General features: G+C 33.9%; 1 protein-coding gene across 10 annotated transcripts in view; it reads left to right on the forward strand.

Moving 5' to 3' along the window:
• The first annotated feature begins 16,123 nt into the window (after window positions 1-16,123).
• Window positions 16,124-22,312, forward strand: part of R3HDM1 (R3H domain containing 1) — an 88,848-nt gene continuing 82,659 nt past the window's right edge. For all 10 annotated transcript variants that reach the window (XM_051985787.1, XM_051985789.1, XM_051985790.1 and 7 more), the window contains exons 1-2: window positions 16,124-16,220; window positions 21,353-21,563. In XM_051985787.1, the coding sequence (XP_051841747.1) occupies window positions 21,393-21,563 (171 nt within the window). In that variant the 5' untranslated portion in view covers window positions 16,124-16,220; window positions 21,353-21,392. The remainder of the gene's footprint in view (window positions 16,221-21,352; window positions 21,564-22,312) is intronic.

Here is a 22,312-nt window from a genome sequence, read left to right on the forward strand (position 1 = left end):
TGAAAGTATGGGGTAAATAAATTAGCAAATCTCTATTTAAAAAAAAAAAATCAAAGAAGGGACTTCTGAAATTAATAGGTCCGTTAAAGAAATGGGTTCAGGAAGGTACAAAACCAAGGTCAAATGGAGCTGTTGATGACAATAGAAAGGGAGGACCAAAAAAAAGAAAAGAATGGGGTGACAAGGGACTTTACCTTCAATCTAAGGACTGGCAGGAACCTCTGCCTTGGTTCTTTACTTACAGTTATTGGCCAACAGGTGGTAGTTTTAAGTCAAGTAGAATTTCCTGAACCTTCTGTAACGACAGATGTATTCCTGGTATCTCCATTTTGATAGCTGAAGACATTTTCCCACAAAAACATCATTATGCATTAGAATAGCTACTTACCAGTAATAGTATGTCTTGGTTTTTGGACCAAGGCTGTGATTTTGCTGATATAAAAAATTCTCAATAAGGACATTCCCTCTACCAATGGAAATGGGTACTTGCCCTGAAACGCCTTAATGTTGTCTGCCCAGGTGATTTAAGTTAATTTACCCAATTATAGTCAGTATGTGATAGAGGCAAGAATTTAACCTGCCAGATCTTCCTTACAACCAGGTCCACTTTCTATAACCATGTAATAGTGTTTTCACATCTATAAACAGCTATGCTTAGTGTATATTGTTCATTAATTGAATTTTTAGAGACATTTCTATGATGCTGCCATGTATAACTCATAAACAGCAGTAAGCTAGACCTGATTCAGGATAGTCTGATTCTTGTGTTCATAATTACAATGCAATGATACTTTGACCATGTAATAATTAGCAAATTTGGGTTTCATTAGCCATAGCAGAAAAAGGATTTTTACCACATAGTGTCTGTCTCAGTCTCGGCAATATTGTTCTGTTGATATGAAAAAAGAACAATTCTTACCTCTTCTTGAGTTGATTTTTGAACTTAAGATGCTTGAAAGTTACGTCAGTGGACCAAGTATTAGTGCCCTAAGTTAATTAAGTCTGAAGGATGGCTTTGGTATCCTTTAAGAAGAAAACTAAACCAACCTCCATGACAGACATTGTTTCAACCACACTCCAACTATTAATAGTCAGATCATAAGGTCTTCTGGAATACTACTCCAGATTCTGCTGCTTACCACTCTGTACAAATCAAACATCACAAAGGGCATTTTTACTTCACAGATCCATAGGATCTTTTCCTTACCACACTATGCTAAGCCAAATACTCTGATACTTCCCTATCCTGGGGCTGGGGCTGGGGCCTGCTGTGATTGCACACCTACCCCTCATCACCTCTCAGTCAAGAGATGAGCAGTATGCTTCATTAGCAGGATATTAACACAGTAAAAATGTGACGTTTTTCTAAACATATCTCCACATCTATTGTGCTGCATAAGAAAATCAGATCAAAAAGGGAGAAAAAAGTGATAAAGAAAAAAATAAAGCAAGCAGACAACAAAAAAGTAAAAATACTATGTTCTGTTCCACATTCAAGCCCCACAGTCCTCTCTCTCGGTATAGATGGCTCTCTTTATCACAAGTCCATTGGAATTTGTCTGAATCAGCCATTGTTGAAAAGTGCCTAGTCTATCACAGTTGATCATCACATAAATCTTGTTGCTGCTATGTACAATGTTCTCTTGGTTTTACTCACTTCACTTAGTGTCAATTCATTTAAGTCTTTGCAGTCTTTTCTGAAATCATCCTGCTAATCATTTCTTATAGAACAATAATATTCCATTACATTTATATACCATAACTTATTCAGCCATTCCCCACTCAATTTCCAATTCCTTGCTGCTACAAAAAAAAGCTGCAAAAAAAATTTTTGCACATATATATGGGTGGGACATAATTCTTTTAAGACAGAACATTTTTATCTCATTTGCTGAATCACCTCAATTTACTTTTTTTTTAAAATTTATTTTCAATAAAAATCTATTTTCTTTCCTATCTACTCTCCCTTCAAGTGAAAAATAAAGAAAAACAAAAGCCATGTAATTTATGCATCCACTCACCTTCCTTTGCATTTCTCTCCTTTGCTGAGACTTTGCTGAGACCATTTAATGATTGCCAATTGTTGTAAGGTAGATCCTATACTGGCTAGTCTAATGCTTCTTGTTCAGAATCGGATTGCAGTTTGACAGGCTAGACTGTCTTCGTAGTCTTAATAGTCAACAAATGGAGATTAATTTCACTAGTAGAGATGCCCCACTGAAGGTTCAACTGGAACTACTCAGTTAGGAAATTTCCTAACTTCCTTTTTCCCTCCCTCCCTTCCTTCATCCTTTCCTTCTTTCTTTCCTTCCTCCCTCCCTTCTTCTCTTCTTCCCTCTGTCCACTTAGGGTATCATACCCTTACTTGTGTATACTATTAAAAAAATTTTTTTGACTGTTGAACCTTCCCTTAATATTCTCCTCTCTCCCTCCCTCCTCCTTCCCTTTCTTCCCTCTTTCCTTCCTTCTTCCTTTTCTCTTTCCTCCCTCCCTCCCTCCCTTCTTCCCTCTGTCCACATAGGGTATCATACCCTTACCTGTGGACACTATTAAAAATTTTTTTTGACTGTTGAACCTTCCTTTGATATCTTTCTCCTCCTCCCTTCTTTCCTCCCTCCCTCCTCCTTCTCTCCCTCCTCCTTCTTTCCTCCCTCCTATTTTTCCCTCCCTCCCTTCCTTTCTTCCTTCCTCCCTTCCTCTGTCCATCCACATAGGATATCATACCCTTACCTTTGGACACTTGTTTTTTTTGTTTGTTTTTCTTTTCTTTTTTTTTTTTCTGAGACAATTGGAGTTAAGTGATTTGCTCAAGGTCACACAGCTAGGAAATGTTAAGTGTCTGAGGCTAGATTTGAACTCAGGTCCTCCTGACTTTAGGGGTATTGCTCTATCCACTGTGCCACCTAGTTGCCCCCCCCATGGGCACTCTTAAAAAACTTTTTTTTTAACTGCTGAACCCTCTCTTAATATCTTCATCCATTCTCTGTGGGAGAAAGCAACTCCTACCATTGTCATCTGACTTTTGAACTTAGGCTATCAGGAAGCTAGTTCAAATGCTTAATTATGCCTTAGACCCCTTAATCAATTCATTGTTGAGGACAAGTTTATTACTGTTTAAGAAAAAATAACCAATTTTACCTGGTAGAAATTGTTGCTAACACAATAACATTTTTTTCCTGTGGAGAATATTTCTGAATTTAAATCAATTTACAGAGATTGGAATACTAACTTGTAATAAATCTCTTACTGCTTGCTATACCATTTTACATAAGGTACTTTATGATGACTGGAGAGAACAGAAAAGTTCAAATTACATTGAAGAAAGACTAAAGAAACTTTAGGTATAACTCAGAAATATGGTGGGTTTAGTTCTAAGCCGTTTCAATAAAGTAAATAATAATTTTTTTTTTGTTTCTCAGTGCATTTAAAAATCACATTTATGCTATATTGTAATCTATTAAGTGTGTGATAATATTATACCAAAAATATACATATCATAATTTTTAAATGTCTCATTGCTTAAAAAGAAAGAAAAAAGAAAAATGCTGGCAATCATCTGAGCCTTCAGCAAGTAATAATCTTTTTTTCTGGTGGTGGCTTGTTTTCATTATTGGTTGCTGCTAAATGATCAGGGGCATGGTTGCTGTGGCAATTTCTTGAAATAAAAGAAGAATGAAGTTATTAATTGGCCTGATTTTAATATTGTTTTGTATCAGAATAGAGAAGCCTGAGGAAAGGGAGATTTGAAACTTGGTATAGCATTCAAAACACACATTTATCAACTAAGTTTACTTTTATATGGATGCTCAAAACAATTGTGATAGTAACGTCATAAATCACTGTACCAAATATAATAATAATGAAAAGGTTTGAAATATTGTGAGAATTATGAAAGCATGACACAGAGAGTATGTTCACATGCTTTTGGAAAACTGGCACCAATAGATCTATTTGATGAAGGGTTGCCCTACACCTTCAGTTTGTAAAAAACACATTATCTGCAAAGCACAATAAAACAAGATATACTTATAGGTGATTTAGATAGGAAGAATAAAGGACTATTGCTGTTACAGTAACAAAGTCTGAGAATAAAGAATGGTTATGAATACAAAACAGTTATCCTTTTTTTTTTGTTGTTTTAATTGTAATGAGACAGCTCTAAATAGATGGATATATACAATAACATCTTGGAATAAACAAGAAATTAAGTCATTCGATAGTAATTTCAACAATACTTCCAACAATTGGTTTGGTTGGTCTTTTGGTTGTTTGTTTTTTAATTTTGAATCGTTGAATTGTTCACTTGTCTACAGTGATTTATTGCAGTTCAGTTGTATCCAGTTCTGTGACTCAATTTGAGGTTTTTTTGGCAAAGATAGTGAAATAGTTTGCCTTTCCTTTTCCAGCTCCTTTTATAGATGAGGAAACTAAAGCAGACAGGGTTAAATGATTTGGCCACACTTGCATAGTTAGTGTCTGAAGCTAGATTTGAACTCATGAGGAAGAGTCTTACCAATTCCAAATCCAGTCCTCTATCCATTGTGCCACTTAGCTGCCAGGTGATTTGTAGTCATAAAGGGAATACTTAATATATTCAAAAGACTTAAATTAAATACATTTGAATTCATTTAAAGTTCTCAATAAAAGCCATTTGACTCAAGCTGATCATACCAGGTACTAATGGCAGCCACAAAAGATTTAGTTAGTGCTTTTGGATTTGTCTAATAAACCTGCCAAAACCCCAAATCTTATGTTAACTTGAGTCATGGTAACTGCAACCAGTTTTTATAAATTATATGCAAGCCTGAAAACTGAACTGCTTTGTTTTTTGCATAGTGTTAATGAATGACAATAGATAAGGAAAAATATAAATGACCATAGCCAACAAATCTTTTAAGAAAACATTATAAAACAGATCTTCAGTTAGTATCAAATTAAGACTCTGACCAGAAGTGACTGAGATATATGCAAAGTACTACAAAAGTTAGTATCTTATTTCTGGTGTTTTGGAAATAAGACATTATTTCCTCTAAAACATAGTTTTAATCAAATGTGAAGAGGATACCATTACATTGAGATCCTGAAATCACTCAATCTACTGGTATTAAAATAATGCTTGTAAATAACAGCTTCACTGAACTGTATGTGACTGATCTGTGACAATACAGGATTTAAAATTACACAGTTGTAAGGAAGACAGACGAAAAGCAAAATCTATTAATAATAGAGTTAAAGAATAATTTTGTCACCTGCCAAAATCTAGCTAACAATTCTTTCCACATAGTGGCCAGATTCATTAAGAAAACATCTTAAGTATGAGAATTAAAGGAAAATAGAACATAATAGATTCTTCTCTAAGTTAACATAACAAAGGATATGAACCCTTAAAATTCTGATGAAATATGAAATGCAACCAAGGATACCCCACAAATGGGTAAGGTATCTTACCAGATGAACAACATGGAATTTGCTGAGAATCTGCAATAATAAAATATAGTTTAAGGCAGTCAGCTGGATTTCATTGTGATCTGTGGCAAGACTGAAAACTCAGCCAAATGTATGAGTAGCCCAAGGAAATGGTTATTTTAATAGTGTCAAGAACAAAAAGGAAAATATCATTAGATATTTTGAAAGAACAAATTCTCTGAAGGAAAGAGAGGACATTAAGGTTTGTGAAAAATATATCAACTCCCTAAGGCTACAAGTTCCCCCAGGCATATTAAGAACTTTTCAGAGGGGGTTACCAAGAATGTTTGGCACATAATTATATTATCTTACTGAATTTGGTTAATTCCTTTTTTACATGCAAATTCATAGTAAAGTCTAGAATTTTTTCTCTTTTATAGCAAATGTATAGTACAGAAAGGTTTACTGAAAATCAATTTATATAGGGATCAAAAAAGATTAAACTTGAAAATTAATTATAAGATGATTTTGTCTTAAGTAACAGATTTGACATGGACAAAGAGCACTCCTGATGTTACTCTTCCAGATAATTGAGGCCAGAGAGCCAGCTTCTGGGAAAGTCATGACAGATAATGGAAGTTCCTTGTAACTTGGAGAATGTATAGACATTCTATTACTGGTTCCAGTTCCCTAATCACATGATAAGGAGAACCCTTTTCAATTAACTAAATAGTGGAACTGTGGGGCATCTTTAAAAAAAGAAAAGATAATTCATCACTGTCTCCTTTGTTGGACTTTCATTCAGGTTATGCCTAACAATCATGAGGTCCCCTTAGGCTCTGCCCTGATACTTCATCACTTTCCTTTTAAATGATTTCTTTGATCTCTTTATCTAATTTTCTGGTCCATTCTCACATCTCCAACTGCTTTTGAACGTCTCATGTTGAAAAGCCCATAGATATTCTTAAAATTTAACATTTTCTACATTGAAATCACTGTCTTATTTCTACCAAGGACACTGGAATCCTCCCGGGTATCTCAGAGTACAACCTAGGTATCATATTCACTCCCTCACTCACTCATACTTCTCTTATCCTGTCTCTTGGCAAGATAAACTAGAAGGAAGGCTGTTATCATAATCCAGGCAAGAGAGGCAATGAGGGCCTGCACCCAAGCAACATTTTGTGTCAGAAGAGAGATGGCATAGAATAAATGTTTGAAAAATAGAAATTGGCAATGAATTGGAATGGGTGGGACCGATAATAAAGAGTTAGGCGCACCGAGATTACAAAAGAAGAGACGAAAGCTGGGGTTACATGATTAGTAGGCATGACCTGGATGAAGATTGAAGAAACTATCAGACAGGTAGAAATAGAACTAAGATAAAAATGTTGTCACAGAAACAAAGAGAAAAGAAAAAAATCAAGAAAGTGTTAAATAACTTCAAAGATTGCAGAAGTTAAGAAAATTGAGAAAAATCATTAGATTTGGAAGTTAGTAACTTGGGAGAAGATCAGTGTCAGATTGAATGATGTCAGAAGCCAAACTGCAATGAGTTTAAAGGATAATTAGAGAAGTGCAGTTACCAAATATAGATAATTTTTCCCACTTAGCACTAGATAGTACTTAATGCTGTTTTCATTGATTCTTGGCTTTAGTTTCTTTGTCTGCAACATGAAGATTATAACACCTAAGGGGAAAGCTTTTTATAAACTTTAATGTATGATATGCACATTAGTATTATTAATAATAGTGTTTTTATTATTAACTGGTGACTTCTAATGTCTTCTGATTCAGAAAGGTAACTAAAAGTTACAGGCCAATATCAGATACTTTATAGCTATCAATGATAATAAGGACTAACCTTAAGTTTGGCCATTGATCTTTGAGCAGTTGGTTTTAGGACATAATTAAACCATTCCTTACCTCCTCCATTCTTCTGCCATTTCTCAGGTGAGAGAATTTCCTTTTTTCTATTAATATATTCTTCTGAAAAATAACTCATAAATATCCTTAATGACACCTTCACTTCTTCAATCAATAGAATAAATCATCATAGTCTTTGCTTTTTTTCAGCATCTTGTAATTGCTATATTTGTTTGGAGATATTTTTTTTCTTTTAACATCATTTTTTAGCTTAGAAATAAGTTGGAAAGAAGTTGGTGTCTATTATTTGTCATGCGCCAGTCTTCTATGACATTACTGTGTTTCTTGTGGGTACTCAATAAATGCTAGTTGAATAACTGGTCAACTTGAGGATATAGGCAATTATCGTTATTAAATATTAATTCATTTCTTAATTTATTTTTCTAGTGACAATAAATTGTTGATTCTTAGAATGCTTAACCTCCATCATTTCTGACTTTTGTCTTCCTTTAGCAATACTTACCTTAAGGTTAATTATATTGAATGTGTCTATTTTTACCTTTAGAGGGAAACAAAGTGATATGGGTTGGGTTTCTGCTTTGAATTTTCTTTATACAACATTAATTGTATTTATAATCTTTGTGTTCACTTTCTCCTATGGGGGAAAAAAGCATAGAATAAAATTGTAATGTAAAGGAGAAATAAGTGACTTGAATTCAGTTGTGATAGCGCTAGTATTATTAAAATATTTAAATGCATTTAATATGAAAAAATTATTTTCCCTAAATACAAAAAACAATAGTAGGTCAATCCTAAGGACTATATTCACTGAAATATCAGTTTTTTTATAATTTGCCAATTTAGACTCAATTGTAGTCCAAAATTGAGATTTCATTTTTTCTTCTACATAATAAACTTTTGGTCTGTGATACAGAAAGTTTAGAAATTAAGTTAAGGAGACATTATCTAATAATTCTTTGGAATTGTAGCACCTTGCTAAAAACAAAGGACTTCATTTGTAATTTGAACTTTAAAAATTATGCTCTTTATTCAGTGGCCTAATCCTATCCTGGTGTGCCAGTCTAGGATAGAAAAATGTACAAAATTCGCGTGTGTTACCTTCACTCAGCACATTAACCACACACACACACACACACACACATACACACAGAGTAAGCTTAAGCTTTGTCACAAATTTTGCCTTTGATCACTTAGAAAAATATTAAAGAAATGAGATTAAGAAAGATAAATAATATGACTTAGTGCGACACATTATCAGTTTAAAAAAAAAGCAGTTAGAAACTTATGCTTAGAAGTATAAATTAATTTTTATATACAAAGAGTACTATATAATTATATCCCTATCTCTGTGTATCTATATGATAATAAGCATTGTGCCTTTACATAAGGTTAATGATTTATCCTCTTAAGTAGTCATGAAATAATAATAATGCACATTTTATCTGATACTTTGATGTTTCAGAGTTTTGAAAGTTACATAAGTATCAGTTCCTTTTTGTCAACTATAACCCCATGTTTTCCAAATGAAGTTAAGTAGAAAATGAAAATTTGACACTTAAAAAGTTAATGATAAAATTAGCCTACTCTCACAAGAGTATTCAGAAATCTTAATAAATTCTCCATTAAGAGCAATTTGGAACTATGCTCAAAAAGTTATCAAACTGTGCATACCCTTTGATCCAGCAGTGTTTCTACTGGGCTTATACCTCAAAGAGATACTAAAGAAGGGAAAGGGACCTGTATGTGCCAAAATGTTTGTGGCGGCCCTGTTTGTAGTGGCTAGAAGCTGGAAAATGAATGGATGCCCATCAATTGGAGAATAGTTGAGTAAATTGTGGTATATGAATGTTATGGAATATTATTGTTCTGTAAGGAATGACCAGCAGGATGAATACAGAGAGGACTGGCGAGACTTACATGAACTGATGCTAAGTGAAATGAGCAGAACCAGGAGATCATTATACACCTCAACAATGATACTGTTTGAGGATGTATTCTGATGGAAGTGGATCTCTTCGAGAAAGAGAGCTAATTCAATTTCAATTGATCAAAGATGGGCAGAAGCAGCTACACCCAAAGAAAGAACACTGGGAGATGAATATAAACTGCTTGCATTTTTGTTTTTCTTCCCGGATTATTTATACCTTCTGAATTCAATTTTCCCTGTGCAACAAGAAAACTGTTCGGTTCTGCACACGGATATTGTATCCAGGATATACTGTAATCTATTCAACATGTAAAGGATTGCTTGCCATCTGGGGGAGGGGGTGGAGGGAGGGAGGGGAAAAATTGGAACAGAAGTGAATGCAAGGGATAATGTTGTAAAAAATTACCCTGGCATGGTTTCTATCAATAAAAAGTTATTAAAAAATAATAATAAAGTCTCCATTAGGTATGTCCTAATTCTGTAGTAAAGAATAGTTCTTAATACAGAATATATTCAGTCTTTGTCACCAAATTCAGAGTAAGGAACCTGGTATGGATTTGAGTTTAAAAAAAAGTTTAGGAAAATATGATTTCAAAGTTTTATATATGTTGGGTGCAAGTATATCTTTTGTTCATTAATTCAACCTCTGTAGAACACCACTTGGACAGGAGATAATAAAAGGGTTCAAAACTGAGTCTAGGCAACAATTATTGACTAAGACCTGTATTGCCAGGGACTGTGCTAAATTCTAAGAATACAAAGACCAAAATGAAACACTTCCTGCCCCCTAGAATTTTCCATTCTATCAGATATGCATATACAATGTAGTTTGGTGGGGAGGGACTTTGCAGGACAAAGGAAAGGCCCCATGTTGAAGGTGCCTTTGAAGGTGACACATGAGCTGAGCTTTGTAAGGAACCAAGATCTAAGAGAGATGGTATTGAGAGGAAACGGAGAACAGCTGTGCAATGTTTTCTCTCTGTGTTACAAATGTTGTTATCTTTTTCCATCTTATCATTATTTGTTATTTTTGTTGTACTTTGTGAAATCGGTGACACAGAAAATGACAGGAAATTCTCTCAGCTATTAACCAATATCAACTCTATTCAACCAAAGAACTACTAATTACATATGAGGAACAGAATATAATTAAATTTTAATATAATTCATAACTATATATTTTGTGTTCAGTGCATGCACAGTTCAGAATAACAATTTGAGAACTTGTGCTAGGAATAGGATTTTCAACTCATTATGAATGAATATTAATTTTGACAATATAACAATTCAATCAATTTATTGTGTACAGACATTGCTTTTCTGGATTGTTTTTAAAATAGAGTTTGGGATTTTTAAAAATTTTATAAAGTAAAATTGCTATGTGGGAACTTGGGTACAATTTTATTTCATTATTTAAATTTTTTAATTATTTAAAAATATTCAGTGGTCTACACATTTTATTATAAATTATTTATAAATATTGATAGCCTGTTGCATTATAGTACTGCTGTGATTTTCAAAAAGTTACAATTTCTATGGTTATATGTTCCAAAATGTGCATTACAATGTGATGAGATTTCTTTTTACATCTTTAAGTTTTTACATTGTCTTTTTTAAAAAGTATTTTCCTTTTTTATTCCATATTTCATTTGTATATTTTAGAAATTTTGGATTGGGAGGAAGTTTTTATTTAGATTTGAATATCAATACCAATTCATGTAAAGATTCTTTAATGGGTCCCTCTCTTTTCCTCTTCCTTTCCATTTTTTTTTCTATCCTTGCTGAGGTACCTAAAAAAAATTTTTTTTGACCCAGATCGATCTACTCTCCAAAGCTTTCAGGTAAAGATAAGATAAAGAGAGCAAGGGAGACAACATATATTCCAGGCATATGGTATAATAGCCAGTTTATAACAGGACACAGATTGTAAATAGCTTTTTCCATGAATTTCCATGAATTTGACTTTGACAGGGAAGAAACATACAGGACAGTAGTCTGTTGGAATGGAGGGCTGTTTCTTTCTTGGATACTTAAATATTTTTATAGGCAGTAGGGAATGAATAGCAAATGGAGAAATGACTGACAGTGGGAGGGGTTGATTGTAGGGATAATTTTCTAGAGAAGATGAGAGAGAAAGTAAGATAAAGGGTACTTATACATACAAGTATTGGTCGGCAAAGTTATCTCTTGATCGTCTGGAATAAAGAATAAGAAAGGGAGATGATTTCATGGGTTTAAATATAGAGAAAGGAATCATGGATTCATAGCTATAGGGGACTTCAGAAGTCATTGAGCCTAAGTCCTTATGTTAAAGATGAGGAGATTAAGTCCAGTGATAATGACTTTATCTAGAATCAAACCAGGGATAGAGAGAAATAGGATTTGAATCCTTCTATCCTCTCTCTATCCAGGGCTTTATTTTCTTCACTATATATCCTTTCTAGGTAGAGCTCTCTGAGCAAATAGTTTTCCATTTTCTCAACAAAATATGATGCTAAGTTCTCAATTAAGAGAGAGGGTAACAAAGAAAATGGGAAGACAAGCTTGAGGATACTAAATTATCTGGACATCTGCTGAATCCGGCACATTGCCAGAAACAGAATAGCTAATAATTTCTTTACTTGCCTTATTGATAATTTCATCTTTGAGAAAGCATAGGAACTGTTAAGGAAAAAGAAAGGGATGGAAAAACATTTATTAAATCTTTACTTTGTATCTAACCTTGTTTAAAGTTCTGGGCATACAAATAAAAAACAAAATAGTCCCTGCTTGCAAGGAACTCACATTCTAATTAGAAGGGACAATATATTTAGAAGAATTCAGGAAGGTTGAAAAGGTCTGATTGTCCATAGGATACCACAGAAGGGTTGGTGACAAAGCCAAAAGTCTTTGTACTGACAGATTGCAGTACCTGTGATCCAGAGGGAATTTCAGCAAGGTTACATACAATTTTATTATAATAAAAGGCGGTGGGTGGGGGAGAACCTATACTGAATTTGAGTCACAACAACTGAAAGAAACTAATTGCTAGAGTAGAAATGGTAGGAACCTTGGAGTGAAGTGTTTATTCGTTCCATCTTGGAATTTTTGATAAAGGAGAAGACACATATCCTGATGTGAACCCTAGAATTTTAGGTGGGAAATTTTCAAAGGGTTTGGAGAAAGGATTTTTAAGATCTTACTCACTATAGGGGAGGTTACCTTTGAGAGATGAGATCCTTTCAAGAATTAAATTTTGAAGACAAAGAAAGGAATGCTCGGGAAATTGACATCCAAGTTAACACTGAAAAAGAAAAAATGGAATCATGGGCAGCCAACAAAGAATGTATACAAAAGCATGGTGTGGTATAAGCCATGTCTCAAGAATATTAACAATTTTCTCAGAACTATGAAAGCTGACAGTAAGTAGAGAGTGATGACAACTAAAGGGGGGATGGGAGGTATTTTGTTGTTGTTTGGTATTGTTTTGTTTTGAGTAGGGAAAAGAGTTAGGATAATTGCTTAGAATAGAGTAATGACTAAATCATTTAATGGCAAAGTTAAGTCCCCAAAAAAGATCTTGGCAGAATAGAACTTTGGATCAAATTGAATAATTTGAAATTTAAAGTGTTACACTTGGTTCAAGAAATTTATGTAAGAAGTATAGGATGTGGAAACATGATTAAATGACAATTTATCTTATAAGGATCTCAGAGTTTTGGTCAACTACACATTTAATATGAATCTGCATTCTGATCTATCTGGAGAAAAAAAGCTAATTGAATTTTAGAGTATATTAAGAGTGATCTAACCTGTAGGAATAAAGTTGAAGTCTTGTACTGTGTTTGTTTTCACCTGACCACATCTGCAGTATTTTATTCTTTATATCTTGATTGTATGTGTATGTGTGTGTATATATTCTTGATATTTCGCTCCAGACTTCTGCACTACTTGACCATATAAATGAAGTTGTATCTATGCCAGTGTTTCTCTTGAATGTACTCTCTCTCTCTGATTGTGAAATTTACTTTTGATAAGTTAGGAACATTCATTGTTTTTTTGGATTGCTTTCTGCAGCTATTATATATCTATCTCAAATTTGTCTAATAAATGGTGTCAGATATTTTCTTTATTTTTATTCATTCACCTTTTTTTTTTTCCCTCAGAGACAGTAGTTTGTTCAAGTAAGTTGTATTGCACCTACTCTATTTGCATGGATTACCTACTCACCATATATAAAGGTTTATGATGGAAAGAAGACTAAATAGAATATGAAAACCTCAGATTCAGGTGTAGCCTCTGCCACTAAAATCAGATTTCCATACATACTCTTTTATAGTTTGTGTCTACCCATCACATAGATTTTCATAAATGTGCTTGATAAGTACAAAAACAAAAGCTTGCAACTTAAAAAGTTAAAAAAAAAAAAGCAATAAAAGGAATTTTTATTTATATTAAATAAAAGACCAAAGAATGTTTTTCTCTTAATAAACTATGAGAAAGCTGAAAACAGATGATAGTTTTCTAACGATACAAAAGTTTTTTAGAAAAGAAAATTTTAATTTTTGACAGCAACTTTTAAAACTGGACTTTGCTTTTGATGTAGGGAATTTTTTGGGAAGAGGATTATCTCTACAATTCATAATCTAAGAGAGTTGCTAACAATTTTCACTACAATATGTGAGGAAGGTGTTGCTTGAATTCAGAGCTTCTTGCCTTAAGTCAGGTTTTCCGTCCACTATCAGGCCACTGTGTCTCAGTAGTAATTGCTTTAATAATTAGTAACCAAATCCTCCAGCTCTATATTTGTGTCAACTAATTTGACTTTAATCCCACAAAATTATGCTCTTTGCTCCATTTTATAGTAGATATATAGTATTTTTTAAAACTTGTATATTTCATATGAGGAAATTATCACTAAATTAGTCATTAATAGACAGAAAAAATCCAAAACAATAATACTCTTTTTGTGTCTGTAAATTCCTGGTTGTTTTTATTCATTCCTATATTGCAATGTTAATAGTTTGAAAAGTGGAGATTGGTTTTGAAATATTGTTGTGTCCTTGGACTTTATGTTTCACAATACTTTTGAAAGAGTAAAAAATTATTTTATGAATTTTTTGGTGCTATATTTCATGTTTTTTTTTAAATATTTGTATTTTGATTACGATACTTCAGCTATGTTTAGGGAGCTTTTCAACTTGATTGCCCAGGACTTTATGCATACATATGCTCATAAAAGTTCTCAAAAGAATGAAAATATAAATTAATACATACTTTTTGGTAATTTGTTTGTAACCCAATTATTTATATTGAATAAAGTTAAAATAGTGATTCCTTGAAAATATGGCTTGTAGTTTGTCTTTGTTCTCAAAGAGGACATGACATGCAAGTGAATTAGATTTAAGTGAGGGAAGGCTATGCAAGGTCACTTTTTCCTCCAGAGTCATCTGGGTCCAATGACTAGATATAGATCAGGACGACTGGAGGTGATCCAGGATGCAATGGGACTTTTGAAACCTAAGGTCTTTAACAGAGCTCAGTTGGCCTAGGCCACACCGTTCAATGAATTAAGCTAGGTAGCAACTGAGGCAAAGAATCTCCTCTTGACCTACCCCTAAAAAGGAAACAAAATAATTAAATCTCGAAGGGGAATAGCCACAAAAATGACTGCTATTTACATTCATTCTGAATCAATTTGGATGAAATTAAGATCAATTGGAACAGCAACCACCACAGCAACTTTGGCCAAACAGAATCAGAGTGATTTAGATTTCCTGTATGGCCCTTAAGAACAAAATCTAGCCAGTAAACCCCAAGATAATAAAGGAGGATTCAGTGACCCCCCCCAAAAAAAAAAAAAAAAAAAAAAACTTTTCTTAACAGCATCTACTGATAAGGGTATGATAGTCTTTGTGAATGAGGGGAAGGACAGATGAAAGATGAGAGGAGTGAAGGAGGATATCTTTATTGACTGGTTCCCATTGGATCCCCAGTGGGTCATATCTAGTAGTTAAGTAAATCTCCATTTGTTGACTTATTAAGGCAATCTCTGATAGTCAAATTGTAATCTGATTCTGAACAAGAAGCACTGGACTAGCTTACTTTACCACAATTGGCAATCCTAATCAATATTGCTTTCAGTAGCTGTAGAGAAGTGGGAGGAGAGAAATACAAACAAGGATTATAGAGTGACTTTGGGGTAATTAGAGAAGAATATTTTATATAATTAGTCAAATATATGCTAGTTCAATTTTGACTAAATATTATAACTTAGTCGTAATCCTTTTTAATTCTCTAATTACTGGTTTTCAGGTGGATTTTTAAAAATATGATCATTGTACTTGTATGTTCTCAAGAGTTATCAAGTACCATGGGTATTTTTTTCTTGTAACAGCTTTGTGTGGTATCTAATGCTTTGAAATTTTCTCAGTGAAATTAAAATTCGTAATAAGGAGTACTTTATCATTTTGAACAGAAAAATTATGTGATGTCTAAAAAATGATAATAAAATTGTAAATTATTCTGAAGTGTTCCAGTTTCCTTAGATCAAGGGTTCTTAACCTGTGAATTTTGGGTTTTTTTAAAAAATGCTTTGATAACTGCATTTAGATAGAATTAGTTTCCTTTGTAATCATAGTTATTTTATTTTTTAGCAGCATTATTTTGAGAAAAGGTCTATAACTTTCACTGGACAGCCAGAGAGGTCCATAATACAAAAAGGTTAAAGAACCATTGTTATAGATACCGATAAAGATTTCATGGTGAATTTACATAAGGTTTTTTTGCTGCTTCTTTTTTTAAAATTTTAGGCCACTAAAAGTGATGATATATATGATCCAAGAAAGTCCAATTCAGTCCAGGACTCTACACTGTTGACAAGGACATGGGACTCCTTCTACCAGATTCCAGATGGTTCAATACAACTGACATCCTGGCTGACAACTGTGAAAAGGAACCTTGGATTATTTTCTTTTATTTTTGTGGAAGACCACAATCCCAAATCTATAGCACACATCAGGTAATAATATCTCACTTCCCCAAATCCCCCAAAATGTGTATATTGATGTTGATGTACTATTACATTTTCTTTTAAAATGCTGGACAGGATATAAGATGATTAAGTAAAATATTGTTGTTTCCCTTTTTCATTATGTCATCAGCATATTTTACTTCTGTGTTTTGAATCATTTTCAAACAAGTCAGTTAATTAGGGAAAAAATGTTAGCTTAAGAAATGCAGATTTTCAGTTAGACTGTTTCTGACTAAAAAAAATCTACTGCTTGATTTGCTACTAAGAGTTTCAGATTTGAATTTTTGTATTTCTTGACTTAAACTTACATCTATATGACAAATTTTTTTTCCAAATGTAAGAAATATTGGATATTCCAGGTCTTTGTAGAGAATATATTCAGCCTTGTTTTTTTGTTTGTTTTGTTTTTAAAGGTTTTCACAGTTAAACACTAAATCAAGACTTAATTTGCTTCCATATGCAACCGTGACCCTAGGCCCTACCATTTTAATGATTCTCAGCCACCATTCTTAATTCTCTCCAATTTCTGGCCTTTTGCTCATCTGCTTTCTAAATTAGGTACCTCCATTTTTTGTCCTCTCTCTCTCTTTTCCGATTCCTCTGCAGTCTAGCTTTTGACCTTATTCAGCTGACACTGTTCTCTCCAAAGTTACCAAGATATCCTTCTTTTAATGTAACTTTATTTTTTAATTAACAAAATTTATTTTCTTACTCTCCCACTCCCCCATCCACTGAACTCTTGATTTTCATATTTAATGCCTTAATCTCAAAATCTCATCCTTCTTGACTACTCCTTTGTAACTGTTGTTAGTAATGTCTAAATGTCCTTGGTAACTCTTCTTTCTTTCTGTAAGTGTTTTTGTCACTGTTCCATACTGGTTTTTCTCCTGTTTGTTCCATTCCTTCTCAATATCCTTTGCTAGGTCTTTATCCTGGGCTCCCAAGTTAACCAGAATGTTTCTTGAAGACTCTTTCCTGGGCTTCCTTTTCTTCTATAAAATTTCACTTGGTGATCTTGTTGAGGTATAGATTTGGGGTACCTAAATGAAATTAGGGTTTACTTGAGGTCTAGTGACAGGTTCGGGGTACAGGGAGTCAAATGGAGCTCCCCTGCAATTCCCCTGGATTCAGCACAAGGATACAGCAATAAATGAGGCACAAGTCCCCAATAAAAGCATTTATTGGCCCGAGAGCTAGATTGATAAAAGAGGTTTATTATTGGGTTTGGAAGTAAGGAGATAGGAGAAGGTATAGATAAGGAGGGCACTGGACAGAAGGTCCAGTGGACAGAGGGTCCTCACATGGCTAGCATGTTTGGGATCTCTGCAAAGAGGGGCCCCAGCCGGTCCCTTTTATAATGGGAGATTTAGCTCGAGGGGTTTTGGGGTATAGCTCCAAACCTCTCAGTTTGGCTCAGATCTGGGTTAGGATTTGTGAGTTAAAGGGCAATTACATTTAAAAAAAAAAAAAAAAAAAAAGGGCAATTACATTAACTAGGAGGGGGTGGGAATCTAGAAAGGAATCTTTCCCACATCAATCTCTTCAGCTCCCATGTATTCAGTTATCTCTATGTACATTTATTGTTTAGCTCCAATTTCTCTTATGTCCTACAATATCATATTTCCAACTGCCCGTATTAGTCATCTCAACCTGGATGTACAGTAGACATTTTAAACTCACTGTCCAAATCTGAACTCTCTCTCCCCAAATCCTTTCATCTTTCTAACTTCCTTGTTACTGTTTAAGTTATCACCATCGTTCTAATTGTCCAGGTTTATGTCCTGGGTGTCATTCTCAACTTCTCCCTCACAGTCACCCCACATGCCCAATTTGTTGCCAGATTTTGTCATTTCTACTTTTACAACCTTGCTAGGCAGCTAGCAACTAATGCAAATTTTCATATCTTATGTCCAGACTATTGCCATTAGTATTTAATGACTGTTGTTGCCTTCATTCTGTTTCTACTATAGTCCATTTACTGTTGCAAAACAGTCTTCCTAAAACACAAGTCTTCCCCTCTATTCAGTAAGCTTGAATGGCTCCCTATTTTCTTTCAAGTTCAAATCCTTTCACATTTAAAACCTTTCACAGCCTTGTCCCTTCCTTAAACTTTAATGCTTTACTTTTTTTTTTTTCCTGAGGTAATTGGAGTTGGGTGACTTGCCTAGGGTCACATAGTCAGGAAGTGTTAAGTGGCTAAGGACACATTTGAACTCAGGTTCTCCTGACTTCAGGGCTGGTGCTCCTCCACTGCGCCACCTAACTGCCTTTACTTTACTCTTCTTCTACAGTATTCTTATCTGTCTTCTATAGTCTAGAAGCATTTGGTGTTCTTGCTTTTCCTCAGATGTGACATACCATCTTCTGTCTTCTCTATCCATTCACTGGCTATCTCATATGCCAAAAATGCACCTTCTACCTATGTCTTCTTCAAGACTCAGTTCAAATCCCACCTTTTGCAAGAGGCCTTTCTTAGTCATCTTGTGTCCACAACACATCCCCTTATTACCTTTCTTTTAAGATAATCTTACTTTTGCACAGTATACATCTTGTATCTACATACATACAAGTTTTCTAAGGCACTGATGAGGATAAAATAAGATCATATGTGTAGAGCGTTTTTAAAATCTTAAAGTTCTATATAAATGATAACTATTATTAAAATTAACTTGTTTTCTTCCTAATTCGAATGTGAAAACTCCAGGAACTATGTTTTTGTCATTCTTTTATCCTCAGATTTAGCACAGGAACTGACACATCTTTTTTTTTTTTTTTTTAATAACTTTTTATTGATAGAACCCATGCCAGGGTAATTTTTTACAACATTATCCCTTGCATTCACTTCTGTTCCTATTTTTCCCCTCCCTCACTCCATCCCCTCCCCCAGTGGCAAGCAGTCCTTTACATGTTGAATAGGTTACAGTATATCCTAGATGCAATATATGTGAGCAGAACCGAACAGTTTTCTTGTTGCACAGGGAGAATTGAATTCAGAAGGTATAAATAATCCGGGAAGAAAAACAAAAATGCAAGCAGTTTATATTCATTTCCCAGTGTTCTTTCTTTGGGTGGAGCTGCTTCTGTCCATCCTTGATCAATTAGAGCTCTCTTTATCGAAGAGATCCACTTCCATCAGAATACATCCTCAAACAGTATCATTGTTGAGATATATAATGATCTCCTGGTTCTGTTCATTTCACTTAGCATCAGTTCATGTAAGTCTTGCCAGTTCTCTCTGTATTCATCCTGCTGGTCATTCCTTACAGAACAATAATATTCCATAACGTTCATATACCACAATTTACTCAACTATTCTCCAATTGATGGGCATCCTTTCATTTTCCCGCTTCTAGCCACTACAAACAGAGCTGCCACAAACATTTTGGCACATTCAGGTCTCTTTCCCTTCTTTAGTATCTCTTTGGGGTATAAGCCCAGTAGAAACACTGCTGGATCAAAGGGTATGCACAGTTTGATAACTTTTTGAGCATGGAACTGACACATCTTAAGTGCTTAATAAATGTTTGTTAACATTATTAATGTTAAGATCACACTCTTGAAATCTAGCCTGCCTCCCCAATATTGAACTGCCTGAAAATTGCCACTGACCTTTGAATTACCATATCCAATGGCCCTATAAAAGGTGTACTCCCTCTGATGTTACTGTAGCATTTCATACTGTTTGATCTAAATATTCTTTCTTCCTCTGAATTAAGATTTACCGCAGTCCTTCCTCTAGTTTTCCTATTTTTTCACTGTCTTTCTCTATGATTTTCTAATCTTTTTATTCCCTTCCCAGCTCCATATAATATATGTTAAAATGTCTTACTTCCAACTTCTATCTGTTGAATTCATACTATCAATTCTTTTGAACCCAACTCAAAAGTTACCTATTCAATGAAGTTTTTCTTACTTTTCTTACTCCTTACTTCTATCAATAATCACTTTTTCCTTGTCAGAACTCAAACCTTGCTTATCCTTTTGCTGCACTTACACATCATTATGCGTAATATTTATTTATGTTTCTCTCCTCATAGTAGACTGTTAGCTCTGTGAAAGCAATGATCATGTTTAGCCAAACTTTGTCTCTAACCAGAATTGTTGGTTCCTTCCTTCCTTTAACATTTCCTCCGTTTTCTTTACCTCTATTGCACACCCCTTTCCAGAGCCATTCCTTTTAAGAATTTCTTTTAAAATGAAGAGAAAAACAAAAATCAGAAAACTAATATCACGGTAAAAATAACACAGTGTTTATATGTAATGTACATAGGCAGAGACTTCCTATATCTATAAAGAATCCAGGAGGAGATATCTTTTGCTACCTCTGATTTGCATTCTATTCTATGCATCTTAAGTACTTATAAGTATTTGTTGAATTAATTGAAGTACCCTTGAATAGAGACAGCTAGGTGATACAGTAGATGGAGTATTAGACCTGAAGTTAGGAAAACTCCTTTTCATGTGTTCTAATCTGACCTCAGACAGTAACTGTGTAACCCTGAGCAAGTGACTTTCTCATCTTTAAAATAATCTGGAGAGGGAAATGGCAAATCACTCCAATATCTCTGCCAAGAAAATCCCAAAAGAGGGTCTTGAAGAGTTAAAGACTATTAAAATGGCTAAACCACCATTATTTGGTAGACACTCCAAGATCTTCAGAATTGTGGGGAAGGAAGAATAGAGGATTACTGTTTTGCCACTCTATCCCCTTGTACTGCGTGATATCTTAGGATTTCTACTATTCCTCTTCAACGAAACCTGTTTCTTGATATCCAACCACATAGTTTGTGTGAGAAATTCTATTGTATACTTATTTTCCTAATTAAAGATACTTCCCCAAATTTTTTTTAATGTGAAATATTCTAGCCTTGTCTTTCCGTTGTTTTTCCGTCCAAATGCTAAAAGGAAAATAAAAAAAATATGATAAATTCCAATCATAAAAATCCCCATGAAAATTAGGAGAAAAATAGTTATTCCAGGAATTATTCTAATAGTTTTTTAGAGATAAATATATCCCAATTAATTCATAGTACACATACTATTCTGATATATTTAAATTGGAGAAATATTTTCACTTTAAGGAATAAAAAAAAGGTCATGTATTCCTTTCTCTTTCAAAGGCTTCAAGTTTCCTGTAGGATTCTAAAATAACCTTCTCTAATGAGGATGTCTGATACTGTTACTGTAAAAGATGGAACTGATACAATGAAGGGTTTGGAGGCAGAAATGAAAGATGCAACCAGAGTCGAAAATCTTATCAAATCAGAAAACTATGAGAAGATTTCAGCAGAAAAGAATGAACGTTGTATTGACAGCAAAATTGATTTACAGGTAAGGATTTTCCTCCTGGCATCAAATGTTGTCTTCAATGAATGTTTTTGGGTTTTTTATTGATATATAATTTTCATCATTTAAAATTCTGGTATGTCTCTTCAGTGTTTGCTGCTGACCATGCCAGCTGTCTGGTATGAGCATGCTTAGTTCTTTGTTCCAGTTGTATCATTCATTATGTATCGAAAATAATTGGTATTTTTAAAAAATAGAATGAAAATTTCTTATCCGAATCTGAGTATGTGATTTCTGAAGCTTAGCTGTTATTTAACCTGGGTTTTCTGAAAATAGAAAGGTTGAAAAAGCAAATCAAACTCCCTCTTTACTTAATTGGAATATCCTATCCTGAATGAAAAACAAATGTCATAATTGCTATTGAAAGATAAACAGCTAGTTAGTCACTCTTGGCGCCCTAAGCTTGTTTCAAGGTTGAAGATAAGCCACCAGAAAGAACTTCTGACTGAAACTAATATTTAGGATCGATGGATAAAGAAAGCATCAAGATGGATGAATAACAATAGTAAATTATATAATGTGCAATTTGGAGGTTTTTTCGTTTGTCTAATATGTTACTTTAAAACATACTATTATTTAAATTTAGTCTTTTTAGCGGAGAGGGATATTAAGAAATGTAAGAAAGTGCTCTTCAGTCTCAGTGTGGTGACTGTGGCAAACTGATAACCAACATTGGGCAACACCATATCTGAATTGTAGCTTCAGGTATTTGTTTAAAGTATCTATGTTTTTAT

Source organism: Antechinus flavipes, chromosome 3 (genome assembly GCF_016432865.1).
Source record: "Antechinus flavipes isolate AdamAnt ecotype Samford, QLD, Australia chromosome 3, AdamAnt_v2, whole genome shotgun sequence".
In the NCBI taxonomy this organism is placed as follows: domain Eukaryota; kingdom Metazoa; phylum Chordata; class Mammalia; order Dasyuromorphia; family Dasyuridae; genus Antechinus; species Antechinus flavipes.